This window comes from Mytilus edulis, chromosome 7, assembly GCF_963676685.1.
Source record: "Mytilus edulis chromosome 7, xbMytEdul2.2, whole genome shotgun sequence".
NCBI lineage: Eukaryota > Metazoa > Mollusca > Bivalvia > Mytilida > Mytilidae > Mytilus > Mytilus edulis.
The window spans coordinates 35218077-35245650 of record NC_092350.1 but is presented as its reverse complement, the minus strand read 5'-3'; the positions used below and the strand labels follow the sequence as shown (position 1 = coordinate 35245650).

General features: G+C 30.4%; 1 protein-coding gene across 2 annotated transcripts; it reads left to right on the top strand.

Annotated features, from left to right (window-relative positions):
- Window positions 1–97: 97 nt before the first annotated feature.
- On the top strand, window positions 98–27573 carry LOC139481337 (xylosyl- and glucuronyltransferase LARGE2s-like). Of its 2 annotated transcripts, XR_011654597.1 has the most exons (20): window positions 98–211; window positions 8469–8606; window positions 9073–9178; window positions 9938–10061; window positions 10314–10485; window positions 11876–11910; window positions 12188–12283; window positions 12852–12935; window positions 13801–13878; window positions 15278–15409; window positions 16700–16825; window positions 17069–17227; window positions 17859–18167; window positions 18791–18946; window positions 19652–19758; window positions 22153–22225; window positions 22398–22522; window positions 23021–23119; window positions 23701–25934; window positions 26929–27573. XR_011654597.1 is itself a non-coding variant. In XM_071264580.1 (19 exons), the coding sequence occupies exons 2-19, from the start codon at window positions 8510–8512 to the stop codon at window positions 23786–23788; spliced, it is 2166 nt and encodes a 721-aa protein (XP_071120681.1). In that variant the 5' UTR covers window positions 98–211; window positions 8469–8509; the 3' UTR covers window positions 23789–27573. The 2 variants fall into 2 exon arrangements, 1 of the variants encoding a protein (XP_071120681.1); XM_071264580.1 differs by having other exon boundaries at window positions 23701–27573.
- The last annotated feature ends 1 nt before the right edge of the window (window position 27574 follows it).

Sequence of the window (27574 nt, the reverse complement as noted above, 5' to 3'; positions counted from 1 at the left end):
TAAAAGAGAATGACAGCTGTGTTTATAGACGGTAAAAAACTATAACCGTTTCGTCTTTTTTTTTGGTGATTGGTGATTTTCTTTTTACTGGTTACCTGTTTGTTGTTTTCCTTCTCCTTTGCCATAAATCTCAGAAAGAAGGTCCAGTTGAAAATACATTGAAAAAAAGTTATCTATAATTTTTCATAATGAACACATAGGTTTTATAAAGGTATTGAAACTGTAATCTAATCCTACAAAATTGAAGCCACTATGTACAGTAGAATATATTTGTATCTGCAAAGTTCTTCTTTATACGTTTTTTTTTGCAAAATGAATCACATTTGAAATTTTTGATTTTGTTATTCGACAGTTCGAGCGAAACATTTTCTAGGTTCTAAAATATTAATTCTCTATACCATTTCCCTTCTGTAGCATCAGTACAAGTTTCACATTTGTTTATGTGTAATAATCTAAGGGACAAAATTACATATGCAATACATATAGAAGACGAAAAACATTTTATCTTGCATTGCACAAAATTTTTGTGCAATATTATATCACAGGAGGTTGAAATCCTATCAATGAGGGTCTATAATTATGTCAACTCGACTATCACAGTAGAGCTTCTCTCGTAGAGAGAAGCGAAGAGAAGCTCTACTGTGATAGTCGAGTTGACATATTTATAGACCCTCATTGATAGGATTTCAACCTCCTGTGATTATATGAATCACAAAGAAATGTTCTTATATCAAAATTGTCCAAATTTAAAAATTATGACAAACAATCTAAAACTGAGGATGAATATATCAAACTATTACTTAATAACAAGTGTAGAAAAACACTTTGATTAATATCATCTTTTATTAATCAATCATTTGAATTAAGGAAAAATGTACTTATAAAGCTACAGTACGCCCAGAGAGTATGTAATCGCAAACTCTAATCACGGATTTCCGAGTGTAGCGGTGTGACACGGCGAATCAGGGATTATACTCCCAATTTCCTCCAAAGATTCTCTCCCAACACCGCGTGGCTGTTTATTGGTTTATTGCCCATCGGATGTACTGAAAATTAATGACGCGTGACAACATCATCGGATTAGCCAGATTTATTACCTTTGTAATAAGTTCAAGTTCAAGTTCAACTACGCACTGTTGATCACTGAGATGCGTATCGTCTTCCCACGGCAATTAATTGCTTTAAAAATATTTAAAGATCACTGTTCTAAATACAACACAAAAGTTTACATTCATTGTGCGTAAATAAATATTATGCAACGACGAGTTGATGCAGCTATAGAAGTATTCCTGTTGTAGCCGAAATGTATTATTTATCCTAAAGTAAAGCTAACAAATCGTGAAGAGAAAATGCTGTAGACTTATTAAGCATAAAGAATGGTGAAAAGTATTTTCTTTTTTTCTTGCATATACAAGTTTTAAGACACGTAATTTTCTTTCTTTCTCACATTTTATACCTTCAGCGTTAATTTCCGTTTATTTTCACGCAAGTATGTCTCTTTTCGTAAGTTATATAAATTACCGATAAAAAAAAACCCGAGGTCATAATCAAGTATAGATTTTTTTTTTATAAAACTTTAATGCAATTGAAAGCATTTAATAACAACAACCTTTTCCTTTTTAAAACTTTTATTTTGTAATTGTAAAATGGAAATGGCTTACTTATTAGCATAACAGATAGTGAATAATATTTTCATTTTTACTTGTATAAAAAACTTTGAGACGTGTCACTTTTCTTTAAACTACCCTAATTTATTCAGCGTTAGTCTCCATTTATTGTTACACAATTATATCTCTTTTAGTAAATTAAATAGTTATTTACTGATAAAAAATGGAAGTCAAAATCAAATATAGTTGTTTTTAAAAATTGATTTAGATGTACAGAGTAATTAAAAGAATTAACAACGTTTTTATTTTTATTTTAATCTTTCATTTGTTTCAAGCAATCAGATATAAACTGATAATCAATAGACAGGAAATACAATTGTTTAATTACATTAGAAATCTGGCATACCTTGACTGTCGCGTGCCGGCATAGATCAGAAGGATTAGGGCAATTAATTACCTGGTGTGACACCGCGTCACTCCAGACTGGGAGAGATGTCGCTAATACAATAAACAAAAGGTAACAGATTTACGCGGAAGTCGGAGGGAATACTCCCAAATTTCTCCGAGAATTTAGGGAGTGATGTCGGAGTTTCCTGGTGTCACACCAGGAAAAAACTCGGTGTATGGAGTTTGGGATGGCTTTCGCGAAAATTGTACTGTATAACATACAATATACTTATGTCAGTAGTCTATTCTTACAAATTAACCTATATATATTGATATTTATAACTGCACATTTCATTGTTCGAAATGTGCAAAATGATATGCTATGTAGTATTGTTTAATTGCTGCATCATTACTATTAGTATACTAGTTGTATGGGCCGTTGCCAATTATTGTAATTGAGTGTGTGCCAATAAATAAATATTTGTAAAATAAATATTTGTATCCAGATAATAACATTAGTATAAGTACATTTGGAAATAGAAATTAATAAAATTTTAATACAATGTTTATAACCTAAAAAGGAAGTTTGGGATTGATTTTGTGGGTTATGTTCCCTAAGGTTTAGGAAATTGTACACCATTGTTTAATACCATAAGTAGAAGGTTGGGATATATTTTAAGGGTTATGGGGCAAACAGTCTAGGAATAAAGGGCCAAAAAGGGGCCAAAAACAATAATTTTTGTAGTTTCAAGACAATAAATTGGAGTTATCTTTCTTTAGCCAGAATGGTATTTGAATCAACAACAACAACAACAACAACAACAACAATACTTTATTTTAAGAGGGTTACACAGTTAGCTATATAACTAATCTTCCCTGAGGCCCTCGTAATGAAAAATCAAACAAAACACAAACATATACTAGTACATTGCATACATACATTAGCATAAAAAGTCAAGTGTGATAATAATGTTCAATACAACTTGATAAAATGTGATGAAAAAATAAACATGATGACATGATCAGTTTTTTATATTATTTATACAGTTAGGTTGATTTCAATAAATGATCTGCTATTTTGTATTTGAAAGAATTAATATTTGTAATATTTCTTAACTGTATTGGCAAATTATTCCACAAGTATGGTCCAGAATACATAAAAGATTTTTTGAATAATTCTGTTTTTGGTTTAGGGAGTATGAGGTTTCCTTGAACAGCATTTCTCAAGGGGTACGGATTTCTGTCTGAAACATAATGAAACTTGTTAGTAAGATATGATGGGGCATCATTATTAATACACTTAAATGTCATCACTAACTTATGATATTTTATTCTCTGTTCAACTGTCATCCAGTTTAAGTGTTTGAATAAGGGTGCAGAAGGAGCGAATGGGTCTGTTTCTAGTATTAATCTAGCAGCCCTCTTTTGTAATTTTAATATCCTTTTTAAACCCTCACTGCTACAACTACTCCACACTATACAACAATAATCAATAAGTGGCAAGATATAACCATTATAGAATAATTTTCTGCAGTCTAGATTTAGAAATTTTTTAATCTTTAATAGTAGATATAGTCTAGATGATATTTTTGAGCAGATCAAGTCAATTTGGGTTGTCCATGTGAGGGAAGGGTCAATTTTAATGCCTAAAAGACTTTCGCATGTGGAAGATTGTATCACTTGATTGTTAATAGTTAAACAACTCTCATTGTAATGTGGCATTGCTCTTTGCTTCGTTCCAATAATCATATATTTTGTTTTATTTTTATTGATGAACATATTGTTATCATTGCACCATGCCTCTACACCATGTAAATCTTCTTGTACCTTTGACTGAAGAGTTTGATAACAATTACCAGAAAGATGTAAGGTTGAATCATCGGCATATAAATCAGTGCAACAATTTTTCATATAAATAGGAAGGTCGTTGATGTATAATATAAACAGAAGGGGGCCTAATATGGAGCCTTGGGGAACACCATACTTGATATGAAGTTTTTCAGAATGAGCATTACCAATTTGTACTTGTTGAGTTCTTTCATTCAAATACGATTGAAAAAAAGAAACAGCAGTATTATCAAATCCATAAATTTCAAGTTTTTTACAGAGGATATCATGATCTACTACATCAAAAGCTTTCTTAAAATCCAACAGGACTGCTAAGTTGATATTACCATCATTCATATCCTGTATCCATTTATCTATGATATTGATAAGGGCAGTTTGGCAAGAGTGTTCTTGTCGAAACCCAGACTGTGCTGGGTGTAAAAGATCTAATCTTTTAAGATAGTCAAACAAATGTTTTGAAACATGCTTTTCTAAAAGTTTTGATAAAACTGGAAGTACAGAAATTGGTCTATAATTTGTTGCCATGAATTTTTCACCAGCTTTAAAAACAGGGGTTACTCTTGCATTCTTTAAAACACAGGGAAATGTACTTGTATCTATTATTCTGTTAAAAATGTAAGTTAAAGATGAAGTTATGACAACTTAAACCAATGCTTTATGAAATCTTTGAAAATTGGAGTTATCTTTCTTTGTCAAGAATAATAGCTGAATCAACTTAAATCAATGCTATATATACAATATACAGTGCAATATTCACTTTTACTACCAACTGATAAATTAAAGCAATCTTTACCATTTAGTGATTACAAGCACTTTGATTATTATTCTAGGGTTATGCTCCTTTACAAGTTTTAAGTTCAATTTTTGGCAGCTTCACTTTTACAGTTCTTGAGCTATGTCCCTTTATAACATTATATGCTAGCAGAGGCATCATCTGTGTCCCTTTGGACATATTCCCCATTTATTTTTTTAGAAGTTACTATTAATTAATATTAATTTTAACCATGGCTGTATGACATTTTTTATTTAAATACTTTATGATGTATTTAAATGAGTAGTTATTGTTGTAAACTCCATTAGAAATTTGAATTGAGATCATTTTTGGAATAAGGGGAAGGGGGAGGTGAACAAAAAAATTGGGGGAGGGGGGGTTCAATTTTTCTCAGTTCAGATAAATTAAAAAGAAAATTTCTTCAAACATTTTTTTTTGAGAGGATTAATATTTAACAGCATAGTGAATTGCTCAAAAGCAAAAAAAAAATTTGAGTTCATTAGACAACATTCATTCTGTGTCAGAAACCTATGCTGTGTCAAGTATTTAATCACAATCCAAATTCAGAGCTGTATCCAGCTTGAATGTTGTGTCCATACTTGACCCAACCGTTCAGGGTTCGACCTCTGCGGTCGTATAAAGCTGCACCCTGTGGAGCATCTGGTTAGATTTATATTACTGAAATTATTTTGTAAAGCAAGTATGCAGTACTTTTTCAAGTTTATCTTCATGAATTACAACTTAATACAAGGGGTTTTTGTGACATCACTTTTTCTTGTCAAAACATTTAGAATACATTTCAATATTTTGTAAACAAAATGAATTTGCCTTTCTTCTGAAAACTGTTCTGATTTTCAGAAATGCCCTACGTTACAACTTTATGACGGTGATATTCGAAAAGTGTTTTGTATCCTTGCCATCCATCGATGAGCAAAAATACTGTTCTGTTTATACCTGCATCTATTATTAATTTGTGTTTATTTGTTATTATCAATCAAATAAACTATTTTAATGATATCATCATTGATCATTATCCAAATTCATATATATGTTGTAACCTCTCCTTCATGATACAAAATTCATGATAATCTGTCTATGAAATATTGTCTCAATACAATGAAATATTACCTCCCTTTAACAGGACAAAATTTCATACATTTTACTAAGTATTAATCTGTGAAATATTGTCTATATAAAAACCAAATTTCACAATGAAACTGTGTCCTTCTCTGGAATTTTTTTCATAGATATGGACAATATTTTATGGTACATATATTGTAGTTATGAAATATTTTTATGATTGTCTTGGTGCAGATGACAAAATTTTGCTTTACATGTACATATGAACATAATTATCAAATTAATGCATTTTTCGTAAAAGAAAATGAATGATGTCACAAAGCAAAGGTCTTTAGGCATGTTAGGTCTAAATGTCCAATATCATGTTTTCCTCAAATTACCTCAGGTCAACCAGGGCAGTTCATTCATTTAATAGTAATTAAAAGCTTATTTATCTATTAATAATCTATAACAAAGAAAAAAAGAAAAAGAAAACATGCTAATCATGCTAATAAAGTAAATTGTTAATTGATCATCAATGGTACACACATGTTGAATGTTTAAAACACATTTATAAATTAATGTAATCTTTATCCATCAAAATCAAATTAAGTTCAAAATTTTAACTTGTGAAAGGTTTCTGAATAAAAAATGTCCAAATATTACTTCAACAAGCATGACACATTATTTTGTTTGAGAAAACTCTATTATACATGTTATACTTCCAGGGGCGTAGCTAGATAGAAACCATGTGCAAGCAAATTCTGCCGAGCGGAGCGAGGCGAAAAATTTTTGGGACCTTTTTATGCAGAAAAATGTTTTCTTTTTCGGTTTTCGGTCATAGGACGGTTAAAAGAGGAGTTATCTGTAGATAGGACTTATAAAAAAATTATGAATGTAAAACTATTAATAAATCTTCTGAATAGAGTAATACATAAACAACAAAATTGAGAATGGAAATTGGGAATGTGCCAAAGAGACAACAACCCGACCACAGAGCAGACAACAGCAGAAGGTCACCAACAGGTCTTCAATGCAACGAGAAATTCCCGCACCCGGAGGTGTCCTTCAGCTGGCCCCTAAACAAATGTATACTAGTTTAGTGATAATGAACGCCATACTAAATTCCAAATTGTACACAAGAAACTAAAAGTTAAAATGATACAAGACTAACAAAGGCCAGAGGCTCCTGACTTGGGACAGGCGCAAAAATGCGGCGGGTTAAACATGTTTGTGAGATCTCAACCCTCCCCCTATACCTCTAGCCAATGCAGAAAAGTAAACGCATAACAATACGCACATTAAAATTCACATATTTATGATACAGAATTTACTCAAAATTGTCCAAAATCTGCTTTTCGTGTCTAGGCAGAAACAAACTTCTCTATTACTTTAACTGTCAATATTCACACTGAAATGCCGATGAATATGCAGTAATGCTAGTAACTGTCGTCGTTCATTGTTGATCGTACATTTGTTTTCAACATACGCAAAAAATAATGAGACTTTCCAATACTGTTTTGGCGTGTTTGCAGGATGATTGGCTCTGGTAGTCTGTCGACCACATCGCCTCGGCATATTTTCAACGATATCGAAGGGTTCTGATAATTCTAATGCCGATTGGTACATTTCATTCCAAACTGATGAACCGTAAACTGTAAAATGTGCTCCAAAAACTACATAGACTGAGTGCTGCCTGCCGAGTCATTGAAGCAACTCTGGCGGATCGCTAGTTGGCATCGTTTATGGTCAGAGCTACGACGGTATCTGATCGTCTTCGAACCTCTGACTTTCGTTCTTGACTAATGAAAACATGCTTGGCAAATGCTTTCGCAGTAGTTCGTCTTACGGCGATCCAAGAATTTCACCTCTAACACCGTAATACGAATGCCCCCGTCAGTCCCTCTTAATCATTACCTCGAGCTCCGAAAACCAGCAAAATAGAACCGAGGTCCTATTCCATTATTCCATGCACCATTATTCAGGCGATATTGCCTGCTTTGAACACTCTAATTTTTTCAAAGTAAACGTTCCGGCCACCCGAGACACTCAATCAAGAGCACCAAGGGCGAAAAACCGGGAGGTAGGTCAGGAGCAGGCAGTAACCAATAGGCGTCGGACCGCCAACCTGGACCCGAGATCCAATTACGAGCTTTTTAACTGCAACAACTTTAATATACGAATAAAAGTGTTATTGGAGATTATAACAAAATCGGACAGTAACTTGTATCTTTTACAAGTTACTGTCCGATTTTGTCACAATCTCCAATAACACTTTTATTTTGAAACCAAATGCCGTTATTTAATGATATTTCATCAATTTAAAAAGTGACAAAATAGGTGTTTCCTTTAACATTCAATCTATAAATTTTTATTTTGCCATTTTTTTTTTTGCATGCCGAATCGATGTGCACGCAACTGCGTGTTAGCGTATAGGGAGCTACGCGCCTGACTTCATTTTCAATCTGTTTGAATGAACAAGATGGACATGTCAATGATATTTACAATTTACAAAAGCAATTATTTAAGAATATTTCAACATACAAGACATAACTTGTTTAGGTTATTCTGCAAAGTTATTTGTTTATTGAATTCCTCTGAATGCTGATGAAAAGGCTGAAGATACAATCACTGACAATAATCATGACAATGTTTTCTTCCCAAAGAATGAAACATTAGTTTGTTGTATTTTTTTTCTTCACTTTTTCTAAAGTGATGAAAGTATGGAAATATCTAGACCAGAAAACATGGAGAAGATTAATAAAGCTTCATATTTTTATTTCTTCATTTTTCAGAATAGTATGCAATGTAGTGAGAGAGACCATGGGTTATCACTATGCTGATAAGAATGAGAAAGCAGACTTTGGCTGTGTTAGTGATAATAGGAGCATTTCCAACATGTATTTTGGTTTACTTAGCTTTAACTACTGATGGTAATTATCAATGTTATCTGTAGAGTGAATTAGAAAGACAAATAATAGATTTTGTACAAATTGCCATTACATGTATCAAAATGTTTCCCAAACGCAAAATGTTTGCTATTCATAAATTTTAGATTTCTTCATCTCTCATTTGTGTCCGCTGCCTGATTATTTTCAACATGGTATATAAAAAAACTAGGAAAAGTATACAACTACAGTTATATATTGAAATGAATAAATTTGGTCATAAACTAATGATCTGGAATGTAATGATCATGATGATTGTGTATCATGTAAAATGTAGGTAAAACATATTGACATATTTATCAATTGAATACATTTACTGTAAAATTCAAATATGAATATAAATTACTCAAAAGGTCAATTTTTCAGAAGACTTATGAAGTGAACATAGAACACTAATACATCAATGCAAATTCTTAATGATACATATTTATTATTTTCATTTTTATTATAGAAATCCCAAAATATGACGGTCAAGCTGGGCAAATTTTGGAGTCCAGACTTGCACAGAGATTGAAAGAAGCAGATCAAGAAAACAAAGTCCTCAGGAAGCAACTGAGGTACAAATGATAATAAGGACCTTACATGTACAATGAATCCTATAATCTTGCACAAATAGGTTAATTTGAACAATATAAAAATAAAACTGCCTATGCCATACATGTATGAGACAACTATCCACCAAAGTTCAAATGAAGTGAATGTATGTAATTATAAGCAAATGTACTGCCTTAAACAATGAGAAAAACCCATACCCTATGGTTGGCTATAAAATGATCTGACAAGCAAAATATGAAACAAATTTTTCATGTGTATTGTTGTCAAATTTTAAACACAAACACTAACTAACCTCTTTCTTCTAAACGTTAATCATGTTAATATGTCATGTTTATGTGTTCTGTTCAAAATATGAATAAACTACATTTTATACCAAATTAAATGTTTGATAATTAAAAATTCTTGTTTTTTGAGGATAAAAACTAATTAATTCATTGTAATTTATATACTTTAAATCTATGCATCTTGCTACCATAGTACACGTATAATTCAATAGATATACACGGAGCCTTGGCTCACGCCAAACAGACAAGCCATAAAGGGCCTAAAAAAATACAAATGTAAAACCATTCAAATGGGAAAACCAATGGTCTAATATATATGCAAAATGAGAATAGAGAAACATGTTTTAACCACATCAACAAATAACAACTACTGAACATCAGATTCCTGACTTAGGATAGGTGCAAACAATTGTAGCTTTTTTTTTTTTTTTATCTTTCATAAGTTTCATCTATAATTGTATCTTTTTAATATAACAGTAAAACAAGAAATAAACTAATGGGCCTACAGATGAGTATTGCTGTACAGAATGGTACAACATATAATGGCAATAAAACTTTAATAAGATGTCTTAACGCTGAACTGGAAATACCCAAGTGTGAGGTAGGTGGGCAATAAAAACTATTTAGATAGGTAAACTCTGAACAAGAAATATCAAAATGCGAATAAGAAATATAAAATTGGGAAGTGTGATACACAATAATTTTCCACTAAAATATATGAATGCAATAAAACTTTGTACGAAAGATTTGTACAGGACAGTTGATAATCTTCATTCCTTATGTCCTTTCTAAAAATAATAATGTAGATTGAGTAGAAATATCAGCAACGAAACTTTGATATTATTCGTTACAGGTAATACACATAGCCATTGTTTGTGCTGGACACAGTGCCACAAGGAGTGTTGTCACATTAATTAAAAGTGTATTGTTCTACAGAAAGAACCCTCTCCACTTCCACTTTATATCAGATCATATAGCAGAACTTATTTTGACACAGCTGTTTGAAACATGGAATGTTCCTGAAGGTATTTACATTTATTTATATGAGTAATTTGTAAGGATTTTAGTCCTTATTAGGGTAAAATTTTGTCAAAATGTTATTCATCCGCTTGAACTTAATTGAATCTGATAACTTGAAATTATTTCTGTGACACAGGAAAAAGTATATTACAGGAATACATTTATCCATAAAAAAAAATCTCTGAACAAAAATTACAAAAGGAGTAGGTCCGGTAAGGGCTGATTTTGGCCTCAAATTTCAGGTTCATCTAACGAAAGATTTTGGACACTTTTTAAACACTTAAGTGTCTATTTCAATTGATTCAATTAGTATGTGAAAGATTTTAGCTGATTAAGTCATTAAAAACCCTCCGATTCAAGCAAAAATATGAAAAATCTATCAAATATGCAAAAAATCGTAATTTTTCAGATGGTTTTTGTCAAAAATGAATGTGAAACATCCGTGTTCATCCTCAACCTTTATATATGTCATGTATTATCATTAAATATAACTTACATTTCAATATTATGCATGAACACGAATGCAGCCACTTTCATTTGAGACGGAAACCGTCTAAAATTTAAACCAAAATGCTAAAATTGTGAAGATTTCAGTAATTTAGCATGACTTAATGATGTTAGTACCCGATATATGTGCATTGTATTGTCAAAAACAGACCATATTTGTGTAGCAGAAGCATTTTACTTTCCAATAAATAGCTAAAGGATTACATTTTCACAATTTTGCAAAACTTCTATATTTTGGGGCCAAAATGGGGTCTTACTGAACCTACTCCTTTGTCTATAAAGAGCCATATCTTTTCACACACATTTATCCTTCTTTTACATTGGTATGAGCTCTGGCTGAAAGTCATCAGTTTAGAAAACTGAAGGAACATAATTAGTTGGGGAGAGTGCACAGTCATATGGGTGCAAAAAGAACAGTGATTTTGTACATGTACATAGGAAAAATGATTTGGTATTAGTTAAGGTGTTTTAATTGTGGCAAATATCCATGCATATTCAGGATAAGAACCAATTAAACTATTTTTCCATCTGGCATCCATACACTGCCTGAAACATGTGAAAGAAAAGCACTATTAATGATTTTCACCATTTTTAAGCTTTCAGCGTTGTTGATTTGTAGACCTTTTAGTAGAGAAAAGTGATACTGATTTTGACCTTTCCATTAATGAACCGTACAAGTATTCATTTCTTTTTTATGTTTGATCCTATTTGAGGGTTTAGATTAGCAAATATCATATTCATGAAAAACATCTGGTTGCTGTTAATCTTTTGTATTTAATTCTGGTTGCTGTCAATCTCTTGTATTTAAGTCTGGTTGCTGTCAATTCATTGTATTTAAGTATTTCATAAAATGAGTTTCATTGAAAACACAATTTTTCTTAATTTCAGTAAATTTCAGTTTTTACTCAACAGACAAAGTACAGGTAATTCTAATTTATATTTTCTTATATCATGTATATGCTGTGAAATAAAAAGATAATTATGCTGTGTTTTTTTAAAGTAAGAATACAGATAATGATAACTTATTTAAGCATTTTCTGAGTTTATTTCAGCATTTTCTGAGTTTATTTCAGCATTTTCTGAGTTTATTTCAGCATTTTCTGAGTTTATTTAATCATGATCTGAGTTTTGAGCTGACATATAGTCTAATTGTGATTTTTTTTAGTTTTAAAACATATATGTGTGCATGTTGTATTGTAGGAGGATGTAGTATGGATATCCAATAAACATTACTCAGGAGTATTTGGTTTGATGAAGTTAACATTACCAAAAACTTTACCACAAAATCTCACCAAGGTAGGTATTAAGAAATTCAAAATGATCATACTTTGTCAAAGATTACCTATAAATTTATTTATATGATCACCTTATTTGAGGTAAAACTTTAATAATAGACAAAAAAAAGATCCTTTAAAATTTACAATCAAAACATGATTTGTTGGATTTTTGACCAACAAAAAATGTTTAATGAATCTGGCGTGTCAGATGTCCTTCATGCAATGCCAAATTTTGTTAGTTTTAATTAGCTAGCAAAATTTAAACAATGGTTATTTATGTGAAGGAAAACTAACAGGTTTCTAGTGAAATTGATGTAACCATACACATGATACATATTGTATTGATTCTACTTCATTGCAACATTAATTGTTTATGCTTAACACTTCCCTATTAAAAATTAGATTAATAAATTTTGGATTGTAAGTTGCACCAACTTTGAGTCATGGGCTTGAAAATTATTGCCATAAACTTGGGCCATTTGATAAAATGATGCTTACTAAACAACTATTATTGGTCGATGCAGTGGAAAGTTTTTCTGTTTTGACATATTATAATTAAAAGGAAAATGTTTTATTCATTTCACTAGGTTATAGTATTAGATACAGATGTGACATTTGCTACAGATATTGCTGAACTGTGGAAGATATTCAGCATTCTAAAGGGCAAGAAGGTTAATATTTATTATTGTTTGTATACATGTAATTCTTATGCAATTTATATATTTATGTCACTTATTTTTATTACTAATATTCAATAGACAACACTATAGAAAGAAAAACACCTACTTCAAAATTACTGTTATTTATGGGATTACATTCCCAGTGAAATTATTTGTAAATGTCATATCGCCAATTGTTGAAGGCAAATCTTTAACTACAATATTTTTATTCTAATTTTTTTGTTTGTTTAACCAAATTACAATATTTCCATACCGTTAAACAATGAAAAATAGTAAATAAGGTCATTGAAAATAAGGGAATCGAATAAATGAAATGTTCCAAGGTAAAGCTTTAAGTGAACAGAAGTACAATGGTTTTCCAAGTCTAAATGAAAATAATGCAGTTGTACATTCAAATCTATATGATAATGGTTATAACAGCCTTTATCAAAGAAGGAACAGACAAGAGATTGATATTTGAAAAAAAATGAACAATAAAAATACACCCTAATCTGAACAAGAGAAAACACAAGTTTAAGTAATGCAAAAAAAAAAAAAAACCAATAGAAAACTCAGATAATTTATTAAGGTTAATTGTTACCTTCTACATATATATCCAACATTTTCTATTTTTATTACTATGTAAAACAAGTTGACCAGTAAATCTACTTGAAAGAGTGCAGTTAAAATAGATATTCTGACATGAACAAATAGTAAAAAAAATGTAACTTCAATAAATAATATAAGGAGCTTAAGGATAACAAGTTTTATTTTTGACAATTTTTTTTATTGTGTATTTGAGATAATATATTCTTACTATTTATTGTCAGGTTGATATTAAGCTATGAATTATGAATGTTGATCCTGTTTATTTTAGGCAATAGGATTGGTAGAAAACCAAAGTGACTGGTACCTAGGTAAACTTTGGAAGAATCACAGACCATGGCGAGCTCTGGTACAGATTATATATTTTGTGTGGATTAGTTTTAATTAATATATGCCAAATATACGAAAATATGCTTGAACATACATGTAAAATATGTCATCATGATTTTCAGTATACATGTTTTTATAAGAAAAATCACAGTTTTAAGAAAAGTACTAAAATGAACTTCTGAAAGGGATATATTTTGAAAAGACAAATGGCCATCAATTTTAACAAAAAAAGGTATATAAAGTAAAGTTCAAATAAAGATTGAGGAGAAATAATATAAAGTGCATATTCATTGATATTATCAACACAGGTCACAGAGAATACATTTCAGGTTGTAAAACTGATTTGACTATGAAAGTTATTATTCCCTATTAGGTCTTTGTTAATTTCTCTGAATATTGCTCTTAATGTATCTAAATATGGGCAGAATCAATTTGCGCCAATTGCAGTTTTGAAAAGGTATTAATTGCGCCACTCTCTTTTATTTTGATGGTATTAATTGCGCCAATAAATGAAATGGAATTGCGCCACATTTACCTGTTAATATGTTTTACCTAAATCAAGACAAGACAAGACAAATACTTTATTAAAGTCTCGCCACTTGTTACATATAAAATATACAGCTTTTTGAAATACAAGTTAACAAGAGCCACTCTATAAAGAGTTTTGAGAGACTATAAAACAATTTTTCTTAAAATTATAATGCAAATACAAGTCAACTGTCACGAGTATAAAATACATTTTCGCTTTATTAAAATTTCATAGCAGATTTTGGCAGTATAAAATACCATATTTTCATTTTTAAAAAGAAATATAATATTTTCATTATCAGTGTCCAGAAATTAGAACGTCAATTTTTCAGAACTGCGTGTAAAAGAAAAGCAACCAATGTGTTGTCAGAGCCACCTTCAAAAATAATAAATTCAGAGATCTTCAAAATTGAAGAAGAGAATTTAGAAAAGAAAGATTTAAAATATGTGTGTCAGTCTGTGTATAGAGAGAGAAGAAAACTGCGTCCGGCTTAATTTAAAAATCGAGCAGAATTATTGGATGATATTGGTATTGTTACAAACAAAGATGATGAGTTTGTATTGTGTAACGATCCAGCAAGCAGTATTATTTTATTAGGATGCGAGGCTAATTTGAAATTTCAGTGTACAATGTCAGAGAATTTTTTTGCTGTTGGTACCTAGTCAATCATTTAGTTGTTATATATAAATTAAAAAATATAAAATTGGCGCAATTAGATGATTATTGTATTGGCGCAAATGATACCTATAGTTTTGAAAATTAGGTGGCGCAAAAGAGGTATTGGCGCAATTAAGTTGTGGCGCAAATGAGTTACTTTTTGGCGCAAAAAGATATCGCCCCTAAATATAAGGGCGATTAGATAACAAGACCATACATTGACATGTTTCAGGGTAGAGGTTTCAATACTGGAGTTATCTTACTTGATTTACAAAAGTTACGTGATATGGGATGGATGGAATTATGGAATAAAATAGCACAAGAAGAATTACAAACCATGTTATATACTTCATTAGCAGATCAGGTAATATAAGAAAAGTAGGAGTCTGTGGCTTATTTCAAAGTACATACACACCGGTACATAGTGGTTTTAGGTCATTATGTTTTAGTCTTTGTCTCTTTCCTATATCAGCTTTAAGTTTCCATTTTACCATGACACTAGAAAGTAGTAACAATTTTAAAATTATTTAATGCCAAATAAGGATTTTGCCCAAATTTTGTGTTAATTTTAACTGAACACGCAATGGGTAAGTGTGCAAGCATATTCATGTTTTCATGTTGATATTTATCAACAAATGAGAAGAGGGGAAAAAAATGAAGATCTGCTACTTGCTGACAATACATGAAGTTTGAATAAAATTTCTGAGATGAATACTGGTTATAAAAATTAATTACAGCAAATTTTCCTCATAGTTTGTTTTACATGAGGGTTGCTCGAATAATATTTGAAAAAAGACAGTATTTTATGTACATGTATTTAAAATAGAGGGTATAATCATTTGAAGATGTAACTTAAGTAATATAACTGTAGAAAAAAATTATGAAATTAACTCTCTTAGCTGTGCCTTGCTTAAGTGCAATTGGCATTCCATTTTTCATTTCTGAAAACTTAGAAATTATTGCAATGTGTTTATTATTGTAAAAAATGCAACAGGGTTATAATCGCAATAATTTAAAGTCGTATTTAGAATTTTTTTATGCTAATAAAACAATCTTTTTCACATTATCACAAAAATCAAAATTGTATTTTAGTCAAAGATGACAAAATTGTAATAATAAATGCACACAATAATTTCTGAATAACAGTATCACCAAAATTATAAATTTTATTTTCACCATTATAACTTCATTAGTATAAATAATATATCTATATTTGATGATAGGGTACATCGATAAGATCCATTTGTTCTTGTTTTTCAACATACAATATAAAAATACGAGAATGTAGTATGATGGCCAATGAGACCACTCTGCATCTGAGACCAAACGATGTAGAAGGTTATCAGCTATAGGTCACTGTATGGCCTTCAACAATGTATAAACCTCATGCTTTATTGTAAGCTATAGAATGACCCCTGATTTTTAGCCTTGTATTCAGGATAAAAATTATATTGAAATGGTTCCAATTATAATTGACCTGTAATTTGGGGCAAAAGCAGTATTAATATATAGCGCCAATGATCTACAATGAACTACATTTTTCAAAAATGCAGCAATTGCAATACATATAAAGGACAATTGTTGCTTAGAAATTTGATTATCCATATTTTGTGTTCTAAACCATGTCTTAATTGAAACCAATTGTTATTTTCAGGACATATTTAATACAGTTTTAAAACTTCATCCCTATTTGCTGTATCAGTTACCATGTCAGTGGAATGTACAACTAAGTGATAACACTCGTAGTGAACAATGTTACAGTGAAATCTCGGATCTCAAGGTAAGGCACAATTAAAAGATAATACTTGCATGCAATATTAAAAGTTTAGTTAAATTTGAATGAATGACTTTTACATTGGAATTGTTATATTTTGTTTTCTGAACTTATCATAAGATATTCATGACCAAATAATTACAAAGATATTTCATTACATATAACTCTCCATTGAGGTAATATTCTCAGGCAAGAATAATTTCTTACTAATTAATTATATCGATAAAACCTATTTATGTTTTCTTTTAGATAATCCACTGGAATTCACCAAAGAAATTAAAAGTCAAAATTAAACATTTAGAATTTTTTCACAACTTATATCTTACATTCCTGGAGTATGATGCTAATCTATTGAGACGTGAATTGTTTGGATGTGACAACACTCAAGAAAACCCTATTGAACAACAGGTAACATATCTGATGATTAGCATTTTAATAGAAAGTGATTAAATAAGTAAAATTTTATGCATCATGGAATGAAATTTAAAGTGTCTTAAGACACTCCCACCTAATTATCTACTTTAATGAGCAATTTTAAATGATAATAGTCAGATGAAATATTAGAAAGTCTGCTTTATATATTGAAATGCAATCAAAACCCTATGTTACTGACTTGATATCTAAATCTTCCAAGGCTTATCACTACCTTTTTTGATACACAAAAGATAGTGCATTGATCTTAACATTCTATACATGCTATCAATGAACATTGCCAGAATTTTATCAATGTAATAGCTATTAAGATATTCAAGTCATAACACAATGTTACATCTGTCAAGAAAACTACAACTTTTGCAAGGTGCAGGAATCTAATATCTGTTCTAAAAATATAAACGATGTCATTGTTTAAGTCATCTTTAAAAATTGGAGTTATCTCCCATTGTCCAGAATTTTTAGTTAAAGTAACTACAACCAATGATTTATTCAATACAATATTTAATTTTACTTCCCACTGATAAATTAATACAATCTTTACCCGTCTTTGCTTACAACAACTTTGATTTTTATGAACTAAGTTTAAACAAGTTTTATTTTACAGTTGAGTGCTTTGAATGAAGATGATGAGTGTTATGATTTTCGTAGAGAGCGTATACTTGTACACCGTACACATTTGTATTACCTTGACTATGATTACCAACCAACAGAATGGGATGTGACATTAGTGGCACAACTAAGTATGGACAGGCTTCAGATGTTAGAGACAATCTGTAGACATTGGGAAGGTCCTATCAGTCTAGCTCTTCACATGTCTGACGCAGAGGCTCAACAATTCTTACGTTATGCTCAGGAATCAGAAGTATTGATGCAGAGAAAGAATATAGGATATCATGTAGTTTATAGGGATGGGGTAAGATCACCATCAACTTATGGCCATTGTCAAATAGTGACCTGTGTGCCAAAAGTCTACACTTTCTGTGTAACACAATAATTCCAATGTTATTTTATGGATTTCACAAATATTGTACATTGTTCTTGGTTGGAGTGGAAAAATAAAGTTCTTTTTGAAATTGAAGGATTTTAGATTTGTTGTTTTAGTTTCATCTGACTTGATGCAAAAAAAGCTAGAATATATTTCTGTTTCTAGGATTACTTAAGTTTCCATTTTATAATTTTCTCATATTTTTATAAAAATCATTTGACAGTATTTCTAACCCACAACAAACAAACATAAAAGAATTGTCTAGAGGTCAGTATATCGTCATTAAGTATCTATACTATGTAATTAGTTTTAAACCTTACAGACCTTGAACAACTCACAAATAAATTTAGCAGTAATTACCCAGGATTTCCTTTACAAAAATTCCTTATTGGTCAATAACATTGAAATATAAACAAATACAACCATGAATTTAATCCTGACTATTGACTGACTTATAAATATTTAGTAAGTTAAATTGATTTATGCAGTTCACAACTCTTGCCTGTGTTTAATACTTCTTATGTAATTTTAATATTATATTTTTGTTACAGCAATATTACCCAGTAAACTATTTACGTAATGTAGCTTTAAAACAAGTCAATACACCATATGTGTTCCTGTCAGATGTGGATTTCCTACCCATGCATGGATTGTATGAATATTTAAAGAAGGCTTTACCATTGATGGATATGGAAAACAGCAAAAAAGTAAGTTCTAGTTTGTATACTACTGTGGGTTCATTTATTTTCTTGGATACCAATTTACTTGGATGAAGGAAAACATGCATGTTTGTGGATATTTAATTTCATCTAATTCACAATACACACCAAAACTATTATATTGTCTTTGAAGTCCAAGTTCTGAACTATCTGTTATTACAAGGCATTTTCGAAATAAAAGTTCAATATTTGGCCTGTCTTCTGCTTAAAGTCAAAATTAGAAATGATGTGTTGACAATGGGACTTTTATATTATTCATTAATGTTGAAGCATTCTCTTGTCTACATGGTTTTGTTGTTTAATAATTTGATTGTAATGGTCTTTAATTATTCCATCAATTGATGTTACTTACATGCTTTTATTGTTCAAGCAGTTTCAAATTGTTCCATTATTCAATGTTCTTTACATTTTTAAATTTTTTTCCAGCACTTGATATGCATTTTATTGTTTAAAGATTTTAAATTAAATGTTTTTTACTGGCATTTTATAATTATTCCAGCATTTTTTCTTTAAATTGTTTTAAGATTTTATATTTTTTTAACATTGTATCTTAATTTGCAGTCTTTTATTGTATCTGCATTATATATCCTACACAGGCATTCAATTATTCCAATACGTGATGTTTTATAAATGCATTAATTGTTTAAAAGTTTGATATTCTTAACATATTCAAGAATTTGATTTTGTTTACAGGCATTAATTGTTCCAGCATTTGAAACACAAAGATACAGAATAGACTTCCCTAAATCTAAAGCAGAATTACTGACACAGCTAGACATGGGTGATCTTTTCACATTTAGGTAAGTCCACACACACATTAGCCATTAACGCCAACACATAATTACCAGGTAACAGTGGTATTACAGAGAATGTACATTGTTCTGCTAATAGATACCTGGGGTTAAATAGTATTTATGCCCCATTTATGGCCATTATGTTTTTTGGTCTGAACGTCCTTTTGTTAGTTCGTTGGTTTGTTCATCTGTTCGTACGTTTGCCCGTTTGTCCCGCTTCAGGTTAAAGTTTTTGGTCAAGGTAGGCTTTGATGAAGTTGAAGTCCAATGAACTCGAAACTCAGTAAACATGTTTCCTATGATATGATCTTTCCAATTTTAATGCCAAATTAGAATTTTTGTCTCAATTTCATGGTTCACTGAACATAGAAAATGATAGCGCAAGTTTCAGGTTTAAGTTTTTAGTCAAGGTAGTTTTTGATGAAGCTGAAGTCCAATCAACTTGAAACTTAGTAAACATGTTCCCTATTATAAAATCTTTCTAATTTTAATCCCAAAGTAGAAATTTTATCCCATTTTCTCAGTCCACTGAACATGGAAAATAATAGTGTGAATTGGGCATCCATGTACTTGGGACACATTCTTGTTTGTTCATGATATGGAAAAGAAGGTTTTATAGCCAGAGACCAATGATCACCTGCACAACATTTAATACTAAAATGATAAATGCTCATAAGTCCACTCCATGATGACAATTAGAGAATTATTATTAGAGTTCAAAGATCAAATGAATTTATTTGAACCTAAAAATTCAGATAAATTAAATATATTTGATTAGATAATTTTACTTGAAGCCTCATGTATTGGGCCTGCTATTTTTGATATTAATGAAGTCTCTGAATTATATACAGTGCTATTATGCCATCCAATTATTGAAATATTAAGAACTTTTGAAGGATGAATATTTTACAATTTAAAAGGTGTTACAGATTTTCATTTTTGTTGAGCCTTCGATTTTTGTTGAAAAAGTGAGACATAGTGATCTTACTTTCTGTAGTCGAATGGTTGACGTCAGCGGCGTCATCCACAAATATTCACTCTGTGGTTTAAGTTTTTGAAATTTTAATAACTTTCTTGATCTATCCTGGATTTCTACCAAACTTGGACAGAAGCTTGTTTATGATCATAAGATAGTATCCAGAAGTAAATTTTTAAAAAAATCCTGTTTTTCCGTATTTTACATTAAATGGACTTACATTCAATCTGTGTTTAATGTTTTAAAAATTTAAATAATTTTCTTAAACTATCCTGGATTTGTACCAAACTTGGACAGGAGCTTGTTTATGATCAAAAGCTAAGTAGTATCTAGAAGGAAGTTTTGTTAAAACTTTGTTCCTGTTTATCTGTATTTTACTCATAAATGGACTCAGGTTTTCTTCCTGTTAACATTACTTACACTCTGCATTTAAAGTTTTTTAAACATTTATTATATTCATAATCTATCCTGGATTTTTACCAAAATTGGACAGAAGCTTCTTATAATCAAAAGATATAGTAGCATCAAGAGGAATATTTTTTTCCTCATTTTTGTTGAGCCGTCGAGATTTTTTGGTTGTACATGTATATTGGTATCACGTTGGCGTCCTCGTCGTTGTCGTTGTCGTCGTCTGATGACATTTGATTTTCGCACTCTAACTTTAGTAAAAGTTAATAGAAATCTATGAAATTTAAACACAAGGTTTATGACCATAAAAGGAAGATTGGGATTGATTTTGGGTGTTTTGGTCCCAACAGTTTAGGAATTAGGGGCCAACAAGGGCCAAAATAAGCATTTTTCTTGGGTTTCGCACAATAAATTTAGTATAAGTAAAAAGAAATCTATGAAATTTTAACATAAGGTCTATGACCACAAAAGGAAGGCTGAGATTGATTTTGGGAGTTTTAGTCCCAACATTAATGTCCAAAGGGTAAAAATTTAAACTTTGTTTGATTTCAACAAAAATTGAATATATGGGGTTCTTCAATATGCTGAATCCAACTATGTATTTAGATTTTTAGTATTTGGGCCCAGTTATCAAATTGGTCCTCATTGAGGTCTAAAGGGTCTAAAATTGAACATTATTTGATTTCATCAAAAATTGAATTCTTGGGGTTCTATGATATGCTGAATCTAACCATGTATTTAGATTTTGGATGTTGGACCATATATAATAGGTAAATGTCCAATTTAAAATTTTTAAGATTTTAGGTTTTTAAGTTTAAGTTCTTAGACCACATTCATTCTGTGTCAGAAACCTATGTTGTGTTAACTATTTAATCACAATCCAAATTCAGAGCTGTATCAAGCTTAAATGTTGTGTCCATACATGCCTAAACTGTTCAGGGTTCGACCTCTGCGGTCGTATAAAGCTGCACCCTGCGGAGCATCTGGTTTCATGTAATTTACTTTTTATTTTATAGATTTCATGTGTGGCCAAAAGGACATGCACAGACTAATTATGCCAAATGGAGGATTTCTACACAACCTTACAAGGTAATATAACTGGTCAATGTAGAAATAATTTTTCTATATCATAATGTCAGTCTATTATGTATTTTTACTATAAATGATTATTTTATGAAAATTCTTCAATATTCCAGTTTTATGAAATAATGAATTACAGATATTAATTATGTTGTAGTATTATCTCTTGTTATAATTACAGGTGGAATGGAACCATGATTTTGAACCTTATATAGTTGTTGGTAAAGACATTCCAAAATTTGACCAAAGATTTGTTGGGTTTGGATGGAACAAAGTCTCACATATAATGGAGTTAGATGTTTTAGGGTATGTTGTAAAGGAATTCCATCCTAAAAAATCCAAGATTCGCTCTACAAAAATGATTTGTTACTAGGTTTAAGTAGTATTTCTTTTTCTTTTGATTCTCATACAACCTTGTTAAAGCCAAACTTTTCTATATTTTGACATGAACAGTGATAAGGTGCACTATTTTAAGTGTCTTATATCATCATGAATCAGCACCTTCATGTGACCTTAACCTCTGACCTCAAAGTTGTTTATTAGGCTGTTTTTATGTTGAGAACCAATTTTATAAATAAATACATTATTTACTATTGCATATGCATGTACGGTTTCATCATCTGTCCGGTGCAAGACAAATTAGCTAGCTATATATATAGGTGCACAATTTCTTGAGACCAAATCAATAACTTTGAATTTTCCCGTTTTTTTTCCTGATTGCTGTAGTTATGTTTTCCTAATTTTGTTTGGAAATGAAGGAACAAAAAAGCTCTAGAGACTTAAAAAATATATTTGTTTTTACAGATATGAGTATTATGTCTTACCGAATGCTTTTATGATCCACATGCCTCATGCTCCTAGTTTTGACATTGCTAAATTTAGATCAAGTTCTAACTACAGAAGGTAAGTGACAGATTATAACTGAATTGGCAATTTAAAATGCATTAACCCACAATAAGGATTAAGTTTAGAATTAAAACAAAATCTGAAGTTTTTGCCTATCAACAAACATAGCAATTATGACTACGAATAGAACATAGACATAGTGGTACAATCAATAAAAATGAATAAAAAAAATATTTAAAAAAATATATTAAAAGGTTGTAGTGCTCTCAAAAGTTTTTGAAGAAACTGGCAAACAAGAGTTACCACTGGCCCTTATCTAAGGTATCCAGAAAAATCATGATAATTTGAAAAAAAATGTAATTTTTTTGCAAAGCGAATATCATAACTTAGACAGAGATAGAAAAAGTGCAGAAACTTCAGACTTACAGAATAGTGACTAACTAAGAAAGTTGAATTACATGCCTATTTTGAAGGTTTTATTTAGAGCCTCACTGATGAAAAGCAAAGTTTTCAAAATGTGCAACAAATTAGTTTGGGTATCTGGAAATTTTTCTATCTTTATATTGTATTTATATAAATGTTATTTATAAGTTATATACCTACACAATGCTGAAACTTTGTTATGCTTTTAATTGCAGATGTCTTAAATTGCTGAAAGCTGAATTCAAACGAGATTTATCACTGAAGCATGGACTGAAAGCTTTAAAATATCTGTCAAATGATTGACCTGATAAGAAGTAGAAGCCAATGTGAAATAGAAAGAAAAAAATGGAAAGATGTGGAAGAATATATACATAGTTTCAGTTTTATTAATACAGTCCAACATTAGTTTATACTGTAACAAGAGGCAGCTTTTAAAAAAACCTTTTCAAAGGCAGACCAGACAAATATCATTTATAAAGTTTTGAATATGAAGTAGGTGTAACTAATAATAGAGGAGGTCAATAAGAAAAATACATTTTTTGTATAACTGATCATTTTTTGAGAACTGCATACTTCTGAAAAAATTAGTTGCAAGTAGCTGCGACATCTACAACGAAGAGGTAATACTAAAAACTTAGTAGAAAAGTGTAACATCGAGCATTAATTGATACAAATCATATTCCATTGATTCATAGGAGAGAAGTGATTGCAGCATTTGATTAAAAGTTGATTAATGTGAAGGTTGTTCATTATATAAATAGATTGAATATAAAAGTGCAATAAGTGTTTGTGAAAAAGACTATCTATTATATAGATAAAGAGAAAGCATTTATGAATGATAAATGTGTAATTTTAACTGTGTTTTTGCATTAAATTCTGCATTTTAGTCATTTTACTGATATTTCTGTGTTTTTGACTCTTTTTCTGTGTTTATTTATATTATATGTTATATTTGATATTACTAAGTGCTTTGTATGCATATCAATAGGTATAGATCTGTACAATTGATTCTGAAGGATGTTTTAGGTGAGGTTTAGGAATTTGTGTCAGATGTTCAGACTCCATGTTTTTTTTTACCTACGATACAGGGTAAAATATTTTGCACTATAACACCCATTTTTCTTTTCAAATAGGACTTCAATAGCCCATAAAAGGTACATTACCAAAATTTAAGCAGGTTCTTTTGATTTGAGACCCAAATAATATTAATGCAAATATAAGATAAAAGCTAGAGTCAGCCTTTTCCCGCCATTTTTTAAAACTCAAACATCTTGGACAGTAGCTCCATAACCTATCAACATTTTTAGCTTATTTTGTTCTTTAACTTATGCTCTTCTGATTTATAGTATTAATTTTAGATTCTTGATATTTTAAAATTCCATCTAAGGTCATCCATAAAACTGTTGTATGAAGAAAAGAAATTCATAATTGAGGTAGGAACACAGCAGGTATTATTAAATTAAAGGAAACCTTGATGAAGCAAATAAATACAGAACACAAAGTTGTGTACAAGATGATTAACATTCTTTCTTCTACTTCCGAGTAACCTCCCACTGGACATTATGCTATCATAATTCTGAGTAATATATGTTTTGTTTAGATTTTGTAACTTGCATCTACAATGTAATGCTGCGCCATTGTTGTTAACCCCACATCTTTTAAATAGTAGTCATAGTTAATATCCAGTCAGATGTTTTATTGACATTTGATAATAAATGATTGACAAGATAAAATTATAATCTGCCAAAATGGTACTCTATACAAACCAAACTGATTATAATTCTCATTTTGATGTTATACTAACTCTGTTCCAAATGAGTCAGTCCTACCTTAGATCTGTCAGCAATACATTTGTCTAAGCAACTACATATAAGATTTCTTTATATTTTTAACAAAGCTTCATACCTTTAAGGTTTGTTGGGCTTCCAAATTGTTTGGCATATTTATTACTTTTCACTAAAAAAGAAAGGGTTTAAATTATTGAAACGTAGCTCATGTTACATTTTGTTTAAAACAAACAGTGCTATTATGGATGTAAATTGAGTTTTCTTGGAGCTGTAGAAAAACCAAAAGTTTGTGTAGAAAAAGGTTGTTTATATTTCTGTGATATAATGTTATGTACAATTTGTCTGATTTTGTATTAGACATTTTTTTAATTTTTATTTGCATGTATGAATCTTTCATTCATTTTCATATCAAGTTGAACCAGTTACAAATGTAGTAGAACAGTTATCTTATCAGTTTCTCTTCACATAATACAAAGATCTTATAAAATAATTGAAATAGAATTGTGTGTCTCATCAACTTGATTAAACAAGTTTTAGTTTATGTCTTAGGTTGTGTTAAGTAATTATCAATGGCTGTTTTACAAAAAAACAAAATTTCGTGAGCTATACTGAATTGTTTATAACCTACAAACATGTTTTCTCCTAAAGTATTATGAAATGAGGTCCGTTCTCCAAGCTGATTTTATGGACTCATTTTTATACAACCCCAAAAAAATTTTGGGATAGTATATTGGTATGATGTCGTGGTCTGCGTCGTCGTCGTCCAAAGACACATTGGTTTCCGGATAATAACTTTAGTTTAAGTAAATAGATCTTCATGAAATTTTTTTCAGAAAGTTCAATACCTCAAAAGGAAGGTTGGGATTGATTTTGGGGATGATGGTCCCAACTGATTAGGAATTAGGGGCCCAAAACAAGCATTTTTCTAGTTTCAGGATAATAACTTGTGTAGAAGTATTTCAATTGCTCTAAAATCATACCGCAATGTTTAAAACCACAAGTAGAAGGTTTGGATTCATTTTAGGGGTTATGGAGCCAAAGTTTAGGAATTAAGGGCAAAAAAGGGGTAAAAACAAGCTTTTTTCTAGTTTCAAGACAATAACTTATGTGTAATTGTATGAATCTCTCTGAAATTGTACCACAATGTACCATATAACAAAGGGGAGGCTGGGATTAAGTTTTGGGTTAATTGCCCAAAATATGTAGGAATTAGGGGCCAAAAAAGGGCCAAAAAGAAGCATGATTCTAGTTTCCAAACAATCATGACAATAACTTGTGTTTAAGGGTATGGATCTCTCTGAAATTGTACTACAAGGTTCAATACTGCAATGGAAAGCATGGGATTGAGTTTAAGGGTTATTGCTCCAAGGGGGGTTCAAAAAGTTTGGGGGATTTTTTGTTAACCATTTTTTGAAGGGCTTCCTTTTTTTTCAAAGAAGTTTCAAGAAGAAATCTTCAATTGCACAGTATTGTGCAATGGATTTGTTAGATCTTTGACCACATTAATTTTGTGACAAAAACCTATATTATGTCAAAAATTTGATCACAATCCAAATTCAGACAGAATCAAGCTTGAATATTGTGACCAAATTTGCCCCAACTATTCAGGGTTCAACCACTGGGGTCGTATAAAGCTGCGCCCTGCGGAGCACCTAGTTTAGTTTATAATATAGTGATTCAAGCAAACATAAGCATTTAGTGTTTAACAATAACATAAGATCATGAACACAACCAATTTACAGTATTTCATTCTGTAGTCTACTAAACATGACAAGTACAGTCAACAAAAATATTAAGTGTTGTTTTTATTTTTTTCATTTGAAAAATATCTAAGAAACCTTAAAAACATAAAAGTTATTTATTAAATTACTTTGGAGTAAATTTCCAAAATTGATACTACATTCAAATAAGCTAGCTAGAAAAAAAATGTTTCAACAGGAGTTTAAGCTACCTAGAGATTGAAATTGATTGTGAAATGCTCTATACAATAAATGGCAATGCGATTGTAACGTCATAAACATAATTAAGGTATCATGTAATCTTATTTATTGCAGCATCACTTTTGAAAACATTTTTAACCTTCATGGTTATAACTAATAAAAACATAGTTCTTGAGATGTGAACCTTATAATGTGGCTAACATATACATGTATATTATTTCAGCATTATTATGACAGAAATATATCAATATTTTAAATCATTCAGTGACATCTGAGATGTATCTGATTTGTAGATACACTAATTTTATAATCTGTCATAATTGGGTAATCATTACTTTTACCAATAAATGGTGCTATTGAAC

What these genes read in the sequence shown, in the direction of transcription:
- LOC139481337 (XM_071264580.1), top strand. Translation starts at nt 8,510, where the DNA reads ATGCTGATAAGAATGAGAAAGCAGACTTTGGCTGTGTTAGTGATAATA. An exon ending in ACTCAACAGACAAAGTACAG is followed by an intron (nt 11,911 to 12,187) that starts GTAATTCTAATT and finishes GTTGTATTGTAG; the next exon opens with GAGGATGTAGTATGGATATC. An exon ending in ATATGGAAAACAGCAAAAAA is followed by an intron (nt 18,947 to 19,651) that starts GTAAGTTCTAGT and finishes TTTTGTTTACAG; the next exon opens with GCATTAATTGTTCCAGCATT.